We start from the raw sequence: 16,155 nt of genomic DNA on the forward strand, positions 1-16,155 counted from the left end.
ACTTTCAAGCGTTCCTGAACGACAAACGGCACTTTCATGGGTGCGGTATAAAGTCTCAAGCAGCTCTCCAAAGACAGTCCTTTTGGTAAAAGGCAAAACGTCAGTAAACATTGCTAGACAATTTCCGAGAGGCTAGCTCCAGCGTGTTCGGCGGCTGCTACAGCGCAGGCCGACGCACATAAAGGTTATAACGGTTTGCAAAATGTAACCCTAGAGCTAGGAGGGCTATGAACGATGTATTTTTTTAGAGCGAAAGCTCTACTCCACTACCAAAGCTGCAAAAGCCATGCAGCGCTGAAGCCTTGACTTGAATAAATAAACAAAATAAATGTTGCCGCGTCAAGTCAAGTCAACTTCGCTGGCCACTGCACAAGATCACTAAGCTATCGCCGCAACCGAACATGCCTGGTGTTAACCTGTAACACACTCTCGCGTTGTGCACTGCACATCGTCGTCTTCATCAACTTCCATCTGCGGCGTGAACAGATCAGATATGCTTAACCTGAGCCTAAAATCGCCGCCAGTCGTGTCGACCATCCAGCAAAGCAAAACCATGAGCCAATCAGGCTAACCACATGCTTTCACACGTCTACTCGGTTTAAGTAGGTTAAAAGCCTGCCATTTTCTTCTCAGTGTCTTCATTAACAGTTACCGCCTACGGAGCTTACATAAGCTATGCCCATATAAAAACAAGGAACGAACAATTTTACTGGGCAGCTCCCTTCTCTAGATTTAAATTCAGCGTAAGCTGCTCTAGGACGCTCTAAAGCTTTCGTAAACTTACCCCTGTCCTCCGGCACTTCAACACGCCTATAGGACTCGAAGAGCACTCCGGGGCATGTCAAAGTCGTTATCGTCATAATCATCAGGCACAAGCAGCCCACCCTTGGCTGTGATGTTGGAAGTGGCGGTTACAGGGGACGTGGCAGCCTCTGATGACCTGCTCGCTTGTAAGGAGGCATGGAGGCTTCTGAGGGCCTCTGAAGGCCCGGCGGCCTCTGATAAGGTAGCTTCCTCTGAGGCGATGTTGTCCTCTGAAGAGGCGGACGCCTCTGAGGAGGTTGGCTCTGACGAGAAGGTGGGCTCTGAAGAGGAGGCAGCCTCTGGTGAGCTCGTCTCTAAGGAGGCAGTGTCTTCTGAAGGCATGGGGGGCACCGATAAGGTAGTTGCCTTTGACACGGAGTCGGTCTCTGAAGAGTCAGTGGCCTTTAAGGATGTTGGCTGTGACGATGAGGTGGGCTCGGAGGAGGCGTCGGATTCTGAGGAGCTCGTTTGTGGCTCCATTGACTCCGAAGCGATAGAGGGCGAAGACATGGTCGTAGAGTCGTAGGTCGTAGCGTCACTGGTTACGCCAGTAGCGACACTTGACGTCAATTCTTCCGGTGGTTCTGGTACGGTCTCCGGTTCTGTTAGCGGGGAGGCATAGTCGTCGGTGCTGTCTTTAGACGGCGTCGTGATGGTCTTGGGGAATGGTGATACTGTCAAACGGTCGTCCCCGGTGTCGGTTACCGTTTCCAAATCATCTCTAGAAGGACCGGTCGGTCCCTCGTGGACGGAGGATGTTGATCGGGGCCTCATTGTGACCGAGAAGAAAGGAGGTTTTCTCCACCCAACCCTCCCTGTGGTAATTCCGAAGCGCGGAGTGAATCTGAGTACTACTCCAATGTCTTCAGGAAGCTTAGTTTGGGTTCTGAACCGCAAAGACAACTCTTCCTTGTAGTCGGACCCGTCATCCGTGAACGCAGCCTTGGCGGAGGCTGTTCGGTTCAACAGCGTGGCGGTCAAAGCAACGCTGGATGAAAGGGCGACAATGCCAAGTGCCATGGCCCAGAACCCCGTTGCGTTTGCATTAAAACCGTGTCGTGGTGAAGTGGTCGCCATTTCGGTTCCGTCAAACATGGACAGACCACTGTTTCCAGCTTGTTCGGTACTGCTGCCGTGGCGGCTCTGCCTGTTGTAGGAAAAAGACGGAGATTGAAGCGTGATGAGGGCGAAAAATTATTTTTATTGGATGGCGAAGCTGACAGTTTTTTTCAAGGATATCCTCGTTATATATGTTCAACACAAGAGCTGTGTACGTAATGAACGATAGGCGCTGTGATAGAAAGTTAGCAGACTGTTTGGCATGACTAAGCGCGCATTATCTTGCGGTAGCACTAGTTGAGGCCAGCACTTTAGGCCCTTACAAGCTACATACTTGCTACATGCTACATAGAGACCTTTACCACAATGCCTTCGGCCTGGAGGCATTCGACCTGAATGGCATTATCTAAAAGGCATTTGCCATGAACGCCTTTCCCCTAAAGGCGTTTACCGCAAGGCCTTTAACCTAAAGGCCGCAGTATAAAAACCAGGTTTAATGCCTAACTGGTTTCACCACGGTGAAGGCCTGCTAGGTGCACACACCTTGTAGGTTTCCCACAATCTGGTGGCCAGGTGGCCCGCCTGCCACAAATCAGGCTTCAGGGGCGTTCGCACTATGTATGTTCGAAATACGAAAATGCGCCCAGTAGTTGTGTTGTTACGGATGCTAACATGCAAAAACCAGCTACAGCACTAAAAAACCGCCCGTACATCTTTCACTGCCAATCTACATGTCACTCATCTGCATTCTTTTAAGACACCAGCACACAATTTAGCGGACCGGTATTTCTTTCAGTGACGCTATCACAAAAGGTAAGTACACGTCTAAAAAGCAAATGTCAGAGTGTCTTGAATGCGCCTTCATACTTACCGCCTGAAAAAGAGGCATCCCACCATGTGCAGCACCCATTATCCGCCAGTAGAACACTGATTTCAGTGTTCCATGGCACCGCATGGAATCACAGAAGTTGCGAAGGCTAATCAGCATCATGTACTCTTTTTTTTGCGCTATAGACAAATCTACAACGTATTAATGTGGTACTGAAGATGAAAAATTAAACGGAAACGAACATGGTTGTACCCTTAAACACGGATGTTACGCTATTCTGCGTTTAAAATGACACAGGATTGCGGCGGTCAGCCGTCACATTTACAGGATACTCACTTAGAGAAGAAAGTGGAAATCTTGATACAGAAAGTATGGCACGAATAAGATCAAAGAAAGCGCATGTACATCTCGCTCTACATTTTTAATGTACACCCGTTGTTTTTGGAAGTACGTTAAAATAACAAGAACGGCCATGCGCTATCTGCGCGCTCCTTGTAACGAAAATGCTAAGGCGGTTTGAGTTGCCAAAGACATTTGAAGGGAGGAATGCATCAAAGCTGAGGAATGTTTGTTGGAAAGCATGCGCTTCATGCGGCCGAAAGATGGGAAGAGGGATATTACCACAAGTTCGCGCACGGACTCGGTCAAAGCGAACCTTATTTTTATCCCCGGCAACACCTCACATTCATTTTGGTGGGCATGTTTCCAGTAAATAGCCGATACCTACGGTGTCCGGTAACTGTACAGAGGGAGCGAACAGGCGTGGACGGTAGCTCACGGTAGACTCTCTATTTCCAGCTGCTAGTATAGGTTCGAGAGAAGAAGAGTAAGTGGAGAATATGATAGTACAGACCAAAGACAAAACGACAGTGAAACTTAGGCGGAATACAACATCACCTTCCACATGAAAAAAGAAACGAGACCCACTATCAGCACAGGATGCACGGGAACTGACACAGTTAGGTCATTACTGCAGTGTGTCAGGTTGGAGAAGCCCTGCTCTGTTTCGGCGCAGCGCTTGCCATGTTTCGTTGCTTCGAGGAGTTGATCTGGTTGATTAAATTACTGGGGTTGGCGAACGTGGCTGGAATTTCAATGTGGTTTTGGCTAGTGCTGGTTCGGTGCGATCTCCAGGATCCGTTGAATTCTCGTTCAGAGGCAGCGCCCAGGGCGGTGTAGTTTCTCACTCGTACTCTGGTATCCGAACTGATTGGGGGCGGATTCTAGCATCGGCTGTCACTTAAGAGAAATGAATTACAGCATCTCTTCGCGGCTGTTTTGAATGGACATATGTACTTAATCTAGGCCTTGGCTCCAGCTGAGGGAATCCTCACCCGAACGAGGTCTAGAAAGGTTGGTCTGCTAGAAAGGTTTGGAACCTAGCACCGCATCTCCTGTTCGTGTACTGCTTGGTGTCTGACTGCTTCCAAGCACAGCGCTGTAATGTACGCCAAGACGGCATTCCAGGAATACTGAGTCATATTGTAGTTCGACGACCGTGCAGCAGCCATGCAAGTGATAAGCCATTCATCGCATTCGGCGTCTTATTGCCGAGGTAATAGACAAAGCCGTCTTCAAAAGGCGTTTTTTCGAATCGTGTCATCTGTACCAAATACTTGAGTACCCTCTTCAATCTTTCTATTGCGCCATTTCTCTGTGGGTAGTACAGTGAAGTACAGTGTTGTGTAATGTTTCTCTCGCGCAAGAGTTCTTCCTAACAACTGGCACTGCAACTGCGATTCGTTGTCCGTTACAATGTAATCCCGAAAATACTGGAGAGACACTCGACAAAAGTATACGCGACATGGGCGTTGATACAAGTGCAACTTCAGGCCATTTCAAGTGGCGCTCGGTCAGTGTTATTAAGCTAGGCAGTTTGAAGTTTGCTCGCAAGCGGTCATACGATGCATACCGCACGCTTCTTTAATGGTCTTACTGGATACGTCAAGGCTTGCAAAGGTGGGAACGATGTCTTAGAGGACTTATCACTCTCAGGCAGATGTGACGTTGATAACATCTTCAACTTGTTTGACAGCAGCATGTACCTTCGATGGAAAGAGAGAAAGGCCTCTTCTGCTCACGACGTGCCCCAGCAAGTTGAGCTCATGAACACAAAAAATGCATAGCCACCGCGGTGGCTCAGTGGTTCTGGTGCTCGTCTGCTAACCCGAAGGACGCAGGCTCGATCCCGGCCGCGGTGATATGATTTCGATTGAGGTGAAATGCTTGAGGCCCATGTACTCTGTGATGTCACTGAACGTTAAAGAACCTCATGTGGTCGAAATTTCCGGAGCCCTCCACTATGGCATTCCTCATAGCCTTAGTCCCTTTGGGAAGTTAAACCCCACAAACAGAAAATGCACTTATAAAATAGCTTCAATCCAGAATCACTTATGCATCTTAGGACTTTTCTAAAGTTTCCTTGTGCTCCTCACGTGTCTTTCATCAAGTGACAATGCCATCAGTCTTTCTACGTCTTTCACTAAGTCTTTATCTTAAGACCCCGCAGGAGAGGCCGGATGAAAATATACCCTTTCAATGGGAAGAAGCTGTCGGAACTAAGGCGAGGAAGAACCAGCTCCGACAGCGTTGAGGTTCGAACTGTTCATTTGAGCTGCTTGCGCTGCGGCGGCCAAGTCCAACTTTCCTGTCCGGCGCAGCGTACCCCTGCGAGCAGAGCGCGGCGCGAGGGAAGCTACAGCCCCCCCCCCCCCCCCCCCCCCCGTAGATAAAAGCCACAGGATTCGCCCAGCGGATGTGCTTGGAGGAAGCTGCGCACAAAGGTAGCGCAGTCGAAGCGAGAGCGAGTGTAGGGCCGACGGGCAAACGAGTGGCAATGTAGGCTGGTTTGAGGCGGTCACAGTCACGACGTCTGCACGGCCGTTGACGCCTCACGTGAAGGTCTTATACGCACGGTAGAGAACGCGGAACAGTCCATCGTAGGCTGGCATGAGGGGAGGACGGACGAGGTCACGGTGGATGAAGGCATGAGTGCAGGAGGCCAGGTACTGGCTGACGAACACGGACTGAGGGTGACGGGCTGCAGGGGTGACAGGAGTAATGTGGCGAAACGTGTTGCGTAGGTCTCGGATGTAGGTGGAAGCGCAATGGATTAACGGAGGGGAGGAAGGCAAGAATAATTCCCAGGGAGACACAGGGGAACACCGTAGACTAGCTCAGCAGATGAGATGCCGAGGTCGGCCTTCAGTGCCAAGGGGACGCCCAAGAGGACGATGGGAAGGTGGTCGAACCAGTGTTCCCTTTGCTGATAAGTGGTAAGGGCAGCCTTCAGTTGTCGGTGCAGACGTTCCACCATGCCATTGGCCGAAGGATGGTTGCCGATCGCATGGATGCGGTGTGGCGAACGCCCAGAATATTGGCAAGTGCAGTTAACAGGGCAGAGTGAAACTGTCGGCCGCAGTCGGTGGCGACGACAGATGGGCAGCCGAAACGACAGACCCAGCCGGACATGAAGGCCAAAGCAAAGGTCTCGGCTGTAGTGTCAGCAATGGACAACGCCTCGGGCCAGCGGGTGAAACGGTCGACACAGGTGAGCAGATAATAGGGCCAACGTGATAACGGGAGTGGTCCAAAAATGTCTATGTGAACGTGGGAAAACCGTGCGTCAGGCGGCTGAAAAGGAGAGGCAGGCGTGACGGTATGCCGGTTAACTTTGACTCGCTGGCAGTGAAGGCTGGTTCGTGCCGAGTGGCGGACGTCTGTATTGATGCTTGGCCAAAGGAAACGAGATGTGATCAGCATCTGCGTAGCACGAATACCATGTTGGGTCATGCGGTGCAGTTTATCAAAAATGGTGCTACGGAAAGCCAAAGGTATGTAGGGGCACGAGACGCCAGTGGATGTCTCGCACGTAATTAACTGGGAGGAAAACGGCAGTGGACAGTCGGAGAAGGACAAGGACGTAGGTGAGGTGCGAAGACGTTGCAGCTCTGGATCGTTGCGCTGTGCAGCCGCTAGCTCCTCCATGTCCACTGGTGATTCGGACGCCATGGCATTAACACTGGAAAGCGCATCAGCAGCACTATTCTCTGGGCTATGAACGTGACGGAGATCCACTGTAAACTCGGAGATAAAACACAGTTGGCGGATCTCGCGTGCATTGTAGGTGCTGTGGTTTCTTTGGAAGGCAAACGACAAGGGCTTGTGCTCTGTGATGACGTGAAATTCTCGGCCCTCCAGGCAGTGGCGAAAGTGTATGATGGCGAGGTACACAGCGAGCAATTATCGACCGAAGGTGCCGTATTTAGTCTCAGGTGGCTTCAGTATTTTGGAGCAAAAAAAAAACAAAAAACAAGGGGGTGTCAACTAGATACGTGCTGCCCGAGAACTGCGCCGACGGCGGTGCTCGAGGCGTCGGTGACGAGGCGCAGTGGAGCATCAGGAACTGGATGTATGAGCAAAGTGGCGTCTGCGAGTGCCTTCTTGGCAGCAGCAAATGCAGCGGCAGCCTCCTCAGTCCACTCAAGTGGCGCAGCAGAATATTTTTTCGTAGCCAAAAGATCAGTCAGAGGCTTCAGGAAAGAGGCGCACTTCGGGAGAAAGCGGCGATGAAAGTTGAGGAGGCCCAATAATTCTCTGAGCCTTTTGAGTGACGTGGGGCTGGGAAAATCTTGAATGGGTTTGACTTTGCTGTCGAGAGGCCGAATGCCCTGTGGAGTGAAAAGGTGGCCGAGGCACTCTATTGTCGCTCCGCCAAAGAGGAACTTGTTCGGGTTGATGACGAGCCCATATTCATCCAGTCGGTGGAAGAGTGCGCGCAGATGAGCTTCATGCTCAGTACCGGATAAATTTGCTACGAGGAGATCATCGATGTAAGCGAACACAAAGTAGGGACCTCGCGTAACCTCGTTGATAGCCCTCTGAAAAGTCTGTGCGGCGTTGCGCAAGCCAAAAGGCATCCGCACATGCTCAAAGAGGCTGATCGGTGTGGCAATTTGTGTGGAATTTGATGATAAGCCTTCACTAAGTCAATTTTAGAGAAGATCGTGCGCCCAGCCAGATTTGATGTGAAGTACGCTATGTGAGGAAGGGGATAGCGGTCTGGTAAAGTGGGAGCGTTTAGGTTGCGGTAATCTCCACATGGTCACCAGTCGCCCAGATCTTTCTTTGGCACCAAGTGAATTTGCGATGCCCAGTGGCTGGAGGAAGGGCGTACTATGCCGAGTTCCATCATGTGTTCGAACTCACGGCGAGCGACAGCGAGGCGTTCTTCCGACAAACGGCGAGGGCGAGCAAAAACCGGAGGTCCCGAAGTCCCAATGTGGTGGGTGATCGAGTGCTTCGCATACGGCGAAACAGAGACGAGAGCGCGAAGCCCCGGCCCCGCAGCGGTGGAGAGTACGCCGTTGACGAAGAGCTGCGTGCTGAGGTCTATGAGGCGATGAGCTTGCATGTCGACGGCTAGGTTGAAGAAACTGAGGAAGCCCGCGCCGAGAACAGCTTGCGAGACGTCAGCGATAGTGAAGATCCAGCGAAACGTGCGGCGCAATCCGAGGTTAAGCGTCATGGACCGTTGGCCGTACGTGCGAATGGGGGAGCTGTTGATCGCTTGGAGTGGGGAGGTCTGTTTGTTGCGTCGGCGATCTGCCCCAGAGGCCGCTATGACACTGACTTGTGCTCCCGTGTCGACCGGGAAACGAGTGCCAGTAATCTTCTCCGAGACGTAAAAGAGGCGGCATGTCCGTCCACCTGCACCACTTGTCGCCGCCAGTGGCCGGTCGCAGCGTTTCCCGACCAGGAGCACGGGTGTGTGCAATTGTGGGCACAGCTGCCGAAAATGCGGTGGTACCAGCACACAGCCGAGGGCGAGGTGGCTGGCTACGCGTCGGATGGTTGGGATTCCGGGGAGCAGCGCCGTGGCCTGAACCCCGGCGGAGAACCGCACGGAAAAGGCGCGAGGACATCAAGCAGCCTGGCAAGAGCATCAAGTTGACATTCGATGCTGGCGAGCTGGGAGTCTGCGGCAGTAGCTGGAGGCGAACTGACCACAGAGCTGGCCACAGAGCCGTGAGTAGTCCGCAACACGGTCAGCGAGTTCAGCGAGCTTGTCTAATGAATGATGACCCGCAGCTGCGAGGATGGGGACCATGTGTTAGCGAAGACTCTGAAGGAACAACTCACGCAGAAGTGGGTCGTGCTGAGCAGCGGAGTCTCCCAGAATCTGGCGCATGCGACGGAGAAGCTGCGAAGGGCGGCTGCCACGAAGCTCTGTAGCGCTGAGGACCTGTTGGAGTTTGCTGCGCTCGGACGCTGACCTGCGGTCGATAATAGCCTCCTTCAACGTGTCGAAGGGTCGATCCGAGTGCGGCGAGCTGATGACGTCACTATGTCCTCAGCGAAGTCAGGAGGCAAAGACGACTCGAGGTGGAGGAACTTGGTCTCCTGGCTGGTGATACGTCGCAGCTGGAAATGCGCCTCAACCTGCACGAGCCAGGCACGGAGGCTGTTGGGCCAAAATGGCGGCAGGACTGGCTGGAACGCGGCCACCGAAGCACCGAGAGGCTGGGAGTTCTGGGACGGGTCGCCGCCGGTAGGAAGGGCCGAAGAGCCAGGGGAATCAATGTAGGATAATGGGGTCACGTGTTCGAAGCCGGGTCTCCAAATCTGTCGGGGCTAAGGCGAGGAAGAACCAGGTATGACAGCGTTGAGGTTCGAACTGTTTATTTGCGCTGCTCGCGCTGCGGAGCCCTAGAACTTTTTCTTTCCTGTCCGGCGCGGCGTACCATGGCCTGCTAGCCGAGCGCGGCGCGAGGGGCGCTACAAAGTCATCATGCGTAATAAAGGCTGTGAAGCCACGACTCTTCGGCGTTTTGTGACACGCAGACGATAAATTAATCTTTTAAAACACGTTCCAGCTGCAAGTTGAAGTCCGATTTCTTCCGTCTGGGGGAGAGAGGACACGTTGGCGATGACTGCTTTGTTAGCCACGCGGAGATCCACGCACAAAAGTAGTGAGCCATCTTTATTCGCCTGAGGAGTATGAAGGATGCCCCTTAAGTCGCGATAACGGATTCTATTACCCTATTACCTCCTGAGACTGCAGGCGGCTCAGCTCCTCGGAAACCTGCCCTCGGAGCGTCAGGTGCAGGCGCCGTAGTTTGTCGAAACCGGCGTCATGGACAAATGCTGGGAGTAGTGCACGAAATCCTTCAGGAACTCCTGGTCCGTCGTGAAAAGGTGCCAAGATTGAGCCCTTGGCGCGAAGCGAGGGGGTTGAGTCTGTGTGCGTGAACATGCGGGAGCTCGACGTCGACCGACGATGCTTATACCCAAGTTCTGAATGATCTCCTGCCCGAGCAAAGGCGTGCACTTTCTCTTGGTTTGTAACAGCACACTGGAGGTGGTTCCTTGTGGGTACGTCAGCAATAAAATATCCCGCGGTGTTTATCTATTACCCTGATTAGTTATGGAGACTTGCATCAGGCGTGCAGATTGAGTAAACATCCGCGAAATATATCTGGTAATGTTGTTGGCTCAGCGGAGAGTCTCAAATGAGAGAGCAGGGACAATGGCCTATCGTAAAAGTGGAATGAATTTATTTTGGTGGACCGTCGTAATAGGCGACATTAACGATTTTGATGAAGCTGTCATTCTAAAATATTTGGCGCGCCGCTTTTCTTTTCGCAATTTTTTCTCTTTCCGAGATGCGCAGACGCTCGCAGAGTGCCCAGTGTTTCCCCATGTGGTGCAGTGCTTGTCATTCTCTTGACAGTCAGAGATATTTGAGAGGTGCGAGGCTATACCACAGCGGTAGTAAGTCCTGCGCAATGGGCTCACTCCCGGCGCTTTCATTTATGTAACGCGGTTCAGTGAGGAGTTGGCTGCGGATTATTTAAAATTCATGCTGAAGCGTGAGGGACGATTACTTGTAGAGTAGGTGCTCTCGTTTCTTCTGTAAAATTGTTCCCTCAAGTTGCAGATAACAGATGATGCTATAAATTGCCTTCCGAAATTGCATTTAGGCTACAATGTTCCAGACCGTTTACGTAACTTAAAAAAATCTTAATGAGTGTTTGGCTGCGCGGACTGAAGAGCTGACGTCTCAATAGGTAGTTTATCGCTGTTGCGAAGTGCGCATCCAGTATGGCGACAGCAGCATTGGTGATTTTCGTCAGCACTCTTCTGTCCGCTTGCTCAAGGATCAGTGGTGCTTCTTGATATAATAGGGCTGTGAAAGAGAAGTTAGCTTCAGACGCCCAGGGAGTTGAGAGTTATTGTCTTGAAACCTTAGGGCTGCGTCTCTTCGCCTATAACCGCACCGAGAAAGTCCATGAAGACCAGCTTCAACTAATGCCAAGGTAATGCTGGTTCGCCTTGCGTAGGCAGGAACGGTGGCTGCGGCGGGATTGTTCCAACCCAGATTATTCTGAAAGCACTATTCTCAGAACGCGAAATACTCTGCAGTCCTCGTCGCCGCTCGGTGGCGTCCGGTTCTCGGACAGAGGTAGCGAACAAGCGCAGACGGCAGCTCAGGATCCACTCATTTCCACCAGAAGGTATAGGTTCCACACAAGGGAGAAATGGGCTGATAACGATGACACAAGGTGTAGGGTAACTAGACGGACACTTGGGCGGGATACAACAATAGCGCCTACCATGAGATGTCGATTTCGTTAGGTTAGGTTTTATAAAATTAGGAGTGGCGCGGGAAGTCATTCCACGCCACGCACTTTTGGCATGGAGTGATGTGACGGCTGATCCCCAAGGGACTTGAATCATCTAAGCATGCAGCGTAGATCAGACTTCAGTGACCAGAAACAGCTGATGCTACAAGTGAATAAATATAGGCCATCAAAATGAAATTAAACGCCCAGAGGTAGTAAAACGAACAAATCTCGTTCAGGGAGGGTAAATGCCTTCGCAGTTGATGTACAGGTCTTGGCTGCAGTGACCGCTCTTCGGAATAGATTATTTTGAGGCCTCGGTTTTTTTTCTCCAGGAGCTATTTTTTTTCTTTCTTCGGTTCGCGTTTCATTTCCCCGTAATAGCGCACAGCTATAAACGTCATGACACAGGAATGAATATTGCGTCATTATCCTTCGTAATTATTGTGACGGCCTAATAATAGAGTAGAGCCAACACTGTATGCTATTCTCGGTACCGAAATTCGTTCGCTTCACAGTGATTTCTATAAAGCATGCTAGGTCTCCCAGCTAAACGCAACAACAAAGATTTAAAAAAAATATGGAGTGTCCTGTCGAATTAGGTTAGCCGAATGAGGGTTGTTCAGAGTCGCGTGGCGTAGTCTTCAGTATTTAGTTCGTTTACCTCGTCTCGAAAAGCTGGCAGCGCTGTTTCTATCAAGGTAGATTTACGTAGGTTTATGAACTGGCCCGCACAATAAAGTAATCACGTGACCAGCTGCTGGTCCATGCAAAGCCTCAAAGCACCCAGTGCGCATGCAAAGCCTGATGGGGGTTGGAGGAAGAAGAGTTGAAAAAAATTAGGACACGCTTAAGTTTTGCCTCAAGATAAGCCTCGATACAGGCTTCTTCTCCATTTTCCTCTTACTATCCATTTTCTTTCTTATTTCACACCGAACACCCATCCACGCTCACATTACCGATCGTGGTCATCGATTAAAGTCACAATTACCGATCACATAACCGAATACCGGTCACCAGTCACAATTATAAATTGCCAATCACTAGTCACTGTCTAAGTTGCAGAGCACGACACACTGCGCCGCCACCTACTCATACGCATACACACCATTTGTTTCAGTAAAATGAAGCACCTTAACGCCGTCTTTTCATTCCGCGCAATTTCTGACACCTTATTGGAATATTGATACTTGTATTTTTTTCATATCTACAATATAAGTACAAATGCCAAACAGAAGTTAATAGGTGATATACATCATAACGCGTTCAGTAGGTGCTCCTTTAAAACACTTAACTAAGGACCCTTCCTGGCGAAGAAGGAAGAATACGTCGTATTCATAAGGATCCTGCTCAGGGTACAGTAATTGGTGAAGCAGGATGGCTGTAACACATTGCTATAAAGATGCACGGTCTGTCCGCAACTACTTCAAAGAAAACGTGTTTCAAAGGAAACGTGAAGTGTACAAATAGCTATGTCTTGGAGATGAAGTTATCAGTTTGATGCTGCAGTTGAGTTCCTTGAAACGGTTCTGAGTTTCTCGTGTGAGCGAAACGCATGCCGGTTCCTGTTATTTGAGAGTGCAACGCAGAAAAGAGTGCTTGTGACTTCTTGCAAACTGACTAAAGAGGCAATAAAGAAGAATAGAAAAAAAAACTTCCTGGCGTGCGCGTTGCGTGACAGGCTGGCACGCAGACGGCCTGGGTTCGAACACGAAAGCCGGAAAATTTCTTCTCAGCAGAACGATCTCCTCATGCTATCGCGTAGAAGCGGATTTTTGTTCTCTGAGACGCGTCTTGAGACGTTTAAGTGGCACAGTTGTCACATGGATGCTTTTTTTATTGTGCTAGTTATGGTTTAAGGCTGGTAAAAAACTACTTCACGTAGACGGTAGTTTGATGCAAACGTTTCAGTAAGTTGTTTTTCCAGAAGCTCTGCAACTTCGTTCTTTCTGAAGCCAATAATTAAATATTAGCTTATTACTCTTTACCAATTGAATATAGTTTCGAGAAGAAGCCCAATACGCAGACTAGGCCAGGCGACTCTAAATAGATCTCAGTTGGTTTCACTGGGCTAGGCCAGTCCATGTATTTAAAGCATGGTTACGTGGTTATATTTAGCCAGGACGCCTGGCATGTAGTGACTCCTTATCTGTCGTTTAAATATTTTCGGAACATGGATCTTCTTGTCAGTCTTTGCGAAAAGCTTTGTACAATCTACACACGAAATCTTTGTAGATTTTTCAGCCCGCACCTCTGATTTCTCGCATGCCATATTATTGCCAGAATCGGGGGAGACGGTGCCATTTAGTAGAAATCTACTCCAAGCCGCGCCACATTTAAAACAAAGCATGGTGCCAAAGCCTGCTGAGGTATTACTTCAATAAAACACTTCGTGTAATGTCGCATTGCACAAGTGTTAACTTTTCATTGGTGAAAAATGTTAACTTTCCTGCACGTTTCTATATTCTTGTCCAATCTGATGGATACAAAATATTTCGGAATACGCAATACCCCAACACGAACAGCACTCAGAGCCGACAGTATAGAATCATGCGCAGTCACCCGACGGTGAAGGAAAAGTATTTTTAAGCTCGCTCCGCTCTATGGGCGCAACGCTGTGTGTGTGCTTATCGTATATTCGAAATAAGATAGGATTTACACGTACCGTGAAGATGTTGACGGTGAATGTACCGCGGAGATCAGAGAGTTGGAGCGGTACCTGCTCGGAGAGAACCCCTGCCTGCCAGGCGAAGACGGACGCCGGCCGAACCCGTGTACGGAAGGGGATGGCGACGATGCAGAATGGGGAAAGAGCGGGACGAGCTCGCCCTTGGAATGAAACGGCGGAGGCGAGTTAGAGGGTGACCGTTCGTAGACGGATCCTCTTCTGGGAGCGGGCTGGCCCCCCGTCGGTGGCAAGTGCCGAGCAGGCGGCGAGGCACCCGGCGAGAACGCCACGCTTTGACGTCGTGGTGAGCCGACATAGCGGGGTCCACTCGGAGACGCGTAGCCAGAGAACATGATGACAGAACTGTGTGGCTGGTTTGAGCCGCCGTTGTCGTTCTACGGGTAATGGCGCCTTCGTTCTCTTTGTCATTGCAGCAACCGTGCACGCTCACACGAGGAGAGAGAGAACAACTCCGTGGTGCACGCCCTGTCCTCCTCCAGCTGAAAAGAATTGAAAAGAAATTTAAACGCTTAAGGGTGCGTTTCTTGTTTATATATTGTGTCTCACGCAAATAATAAAAAGGTTTATGAAATGGTCGTTTACTGGAGAGCTGTGAAACCAACGACATATTGCTTCCCGCTGTATGAAGCCCGTCTGAGCATTTTCTAAATTATTCTTGGTCATTTAATTAGCTGCGGCTAATTTTTCAACATTTATAGTATTCACTGCAGTGTCAATTGCGTTTTTGAACCATTCCAGTTTTTTTTTTTTTTGCAGCAATGTGCAGACTTGGTCAAAATTACTAAGGCCACAGTGTTCAGCTGCAGCGAATTGAATGTTCCTAGAATGCTGCGTGTAGCGGATCATTCAAAACTGTAGTCAAGCAGGAAGCTTCTCTATCGCAAGAAGAAACCTTCTGCTAGCATTTCAAGTTCATTCTGTTTTAAAGAATGCCGTAATGGCTCTGTTATGCGGCTGAAGCGAAACCCCTTTGGCCTTAACACTTTTTACCAATACTGTACCTCTTACGCGGTCCTTTTTTCTGACAATTAAAGAGATCCCCGGAAATACGAAAAAAAAACCACGTGACTTCGACCATGCACTACCATATTGAGCACTCCCAACCGTGTTCTGAACGAGTAAAACGTCCGTGCTGACTGTGCCCTAGTGAGCTACCGCCGCTCACTTCGATGGACTGCGAAATGATAAAAAAACAAAAACAGAGGCTATTTTGAAATACGCGGCGTCACTGCTTTCCCTTTCTTTTTTTGTTTTGGCTGTGCTATGGCTGAATAAAAACCCAGTCTATATTAAATGTCGGTGCCTCCCGATCACTTATCGCTGATTACGGCGTGCGCTTTCTACGTTCAGGAAGGATGTGCAGACGCACTTTCAAAACTGCTAATAGCGGCGGCGGCCGCTAAGTTTTTAGATAATGTCAGTTGGAAAACAGCCGCGGCGCGCCAGGGAGCGGCGCGGACCCGAACGATTGCCTCCTAGGCTGTGGAGCTGCTGTCGCTTTAGAATGGGCGCTTCGTCTGCTGTTCTATGGAGCCCAGCGGACGGTGGCTCGCGTGTGTACACAAATGTATTAAAGACATACAAACGTATAGTTTGCGTCTTGGTCTCATTTGTATTAATGAAACAAGACGATTTAGTAGCATTTATATCCATAACTTTAGCCGGACACGTTAAAGACGCGTTGGCAAACGGCTGCTCGTCTCGTTGTGACTTCCTAACTGTGCAAAGTTTCAGGGAGCCAATATAGTGAGGGATTGCTGTGTTACGTCATGGAAGCTTAACAGCTTGTTGTTCGGGCTTCTTTAACAGCATCTGCATGCATGCCGGGACAGGTTAATTACGTTATCCTCCTAAAAGCAGGCTTTTGCTTCTTTAAACGTCACATTTCGTATTTAACAGCGCGATTTTACAAAGTACATGGGAATTTGCACCCAGGCCGAGGCTGAGAAATTCAGTGGTAGACGCTTTAATTACTTCTTATAATGTCAATCCACTAAATCGTTTATTCCTTAACACAGCTGTTGAAAGAAGCCAAGGAAAAATCTATTCATAAGGTATACTTTTCTACTGCAGTCGATGCTGCAAGGTGAGCACTAAGGGACCCATACTTCGCGAAATTTAGTGCTGTTAGTGGGACTTCAGCCATGACG

At 49.8% G+C, this 16,155-nt stretch overlaps 1 protein-coding gene across 1 annotated transcript; it reads right to left on the reverse strand.

The window, feature by feature from the left end:
* Positions 1-788: 788 nt before the first annotated feature.
* LOC144123251 (uncharacterized) lies at positions 789-14,371 on the reverse strand. Its single transcript, XM_077656111.1, has 2 exons — positions 13,982-14,371; positions 789-1,951 (listed from the first exon to the last, which is right to left on the reverse strand). Exons 1-2 carry the CDS (start codon positions 14,335-14,337, stop codon positions 811-813), a joined length of 1,497 nt encoding a protein of 498 aa, XP_077512237.1. The 5' UTR covers positions 14,338-14,371; the 3' UTR covers positions 789-810.
* Between the last annotated feature and the right edge of the window lie 1,784 nt (positions 14,372-16,155).

The sequence above is a fragment of the Amblyomma americanum genome, chromosome 3, assembly GCF_052857255.1.
Source record: "Amblyomma americanum isolate KBUSLIRL-KWMA chromosome 3, ASM5285725v1, whole genome shotgun sequence".
Classification (NCBI taxonomy): Eukaryota; Metazoa; Arthropoda; class Arachnida; order Ixodida; family Ixodidae; genus Amblyomma; species Amblyomma americanum.

Coding starts and splice junctions, on each gene's coding strand:
- LOC144123251 (XM_077656111.1), bottom strand. CDS start 14,337: ATGTTCTCTGGCTACGCGTCTCCGAGTGGACCCCGCTATGTCGGCTCA. Junction 1,952..13,981: donor TCACCGTCAACATCTTCACG/GTACGTGTAAAT, acceptor TTCCTACAACAG/GCAGAGCCGCCACGGCAGCA.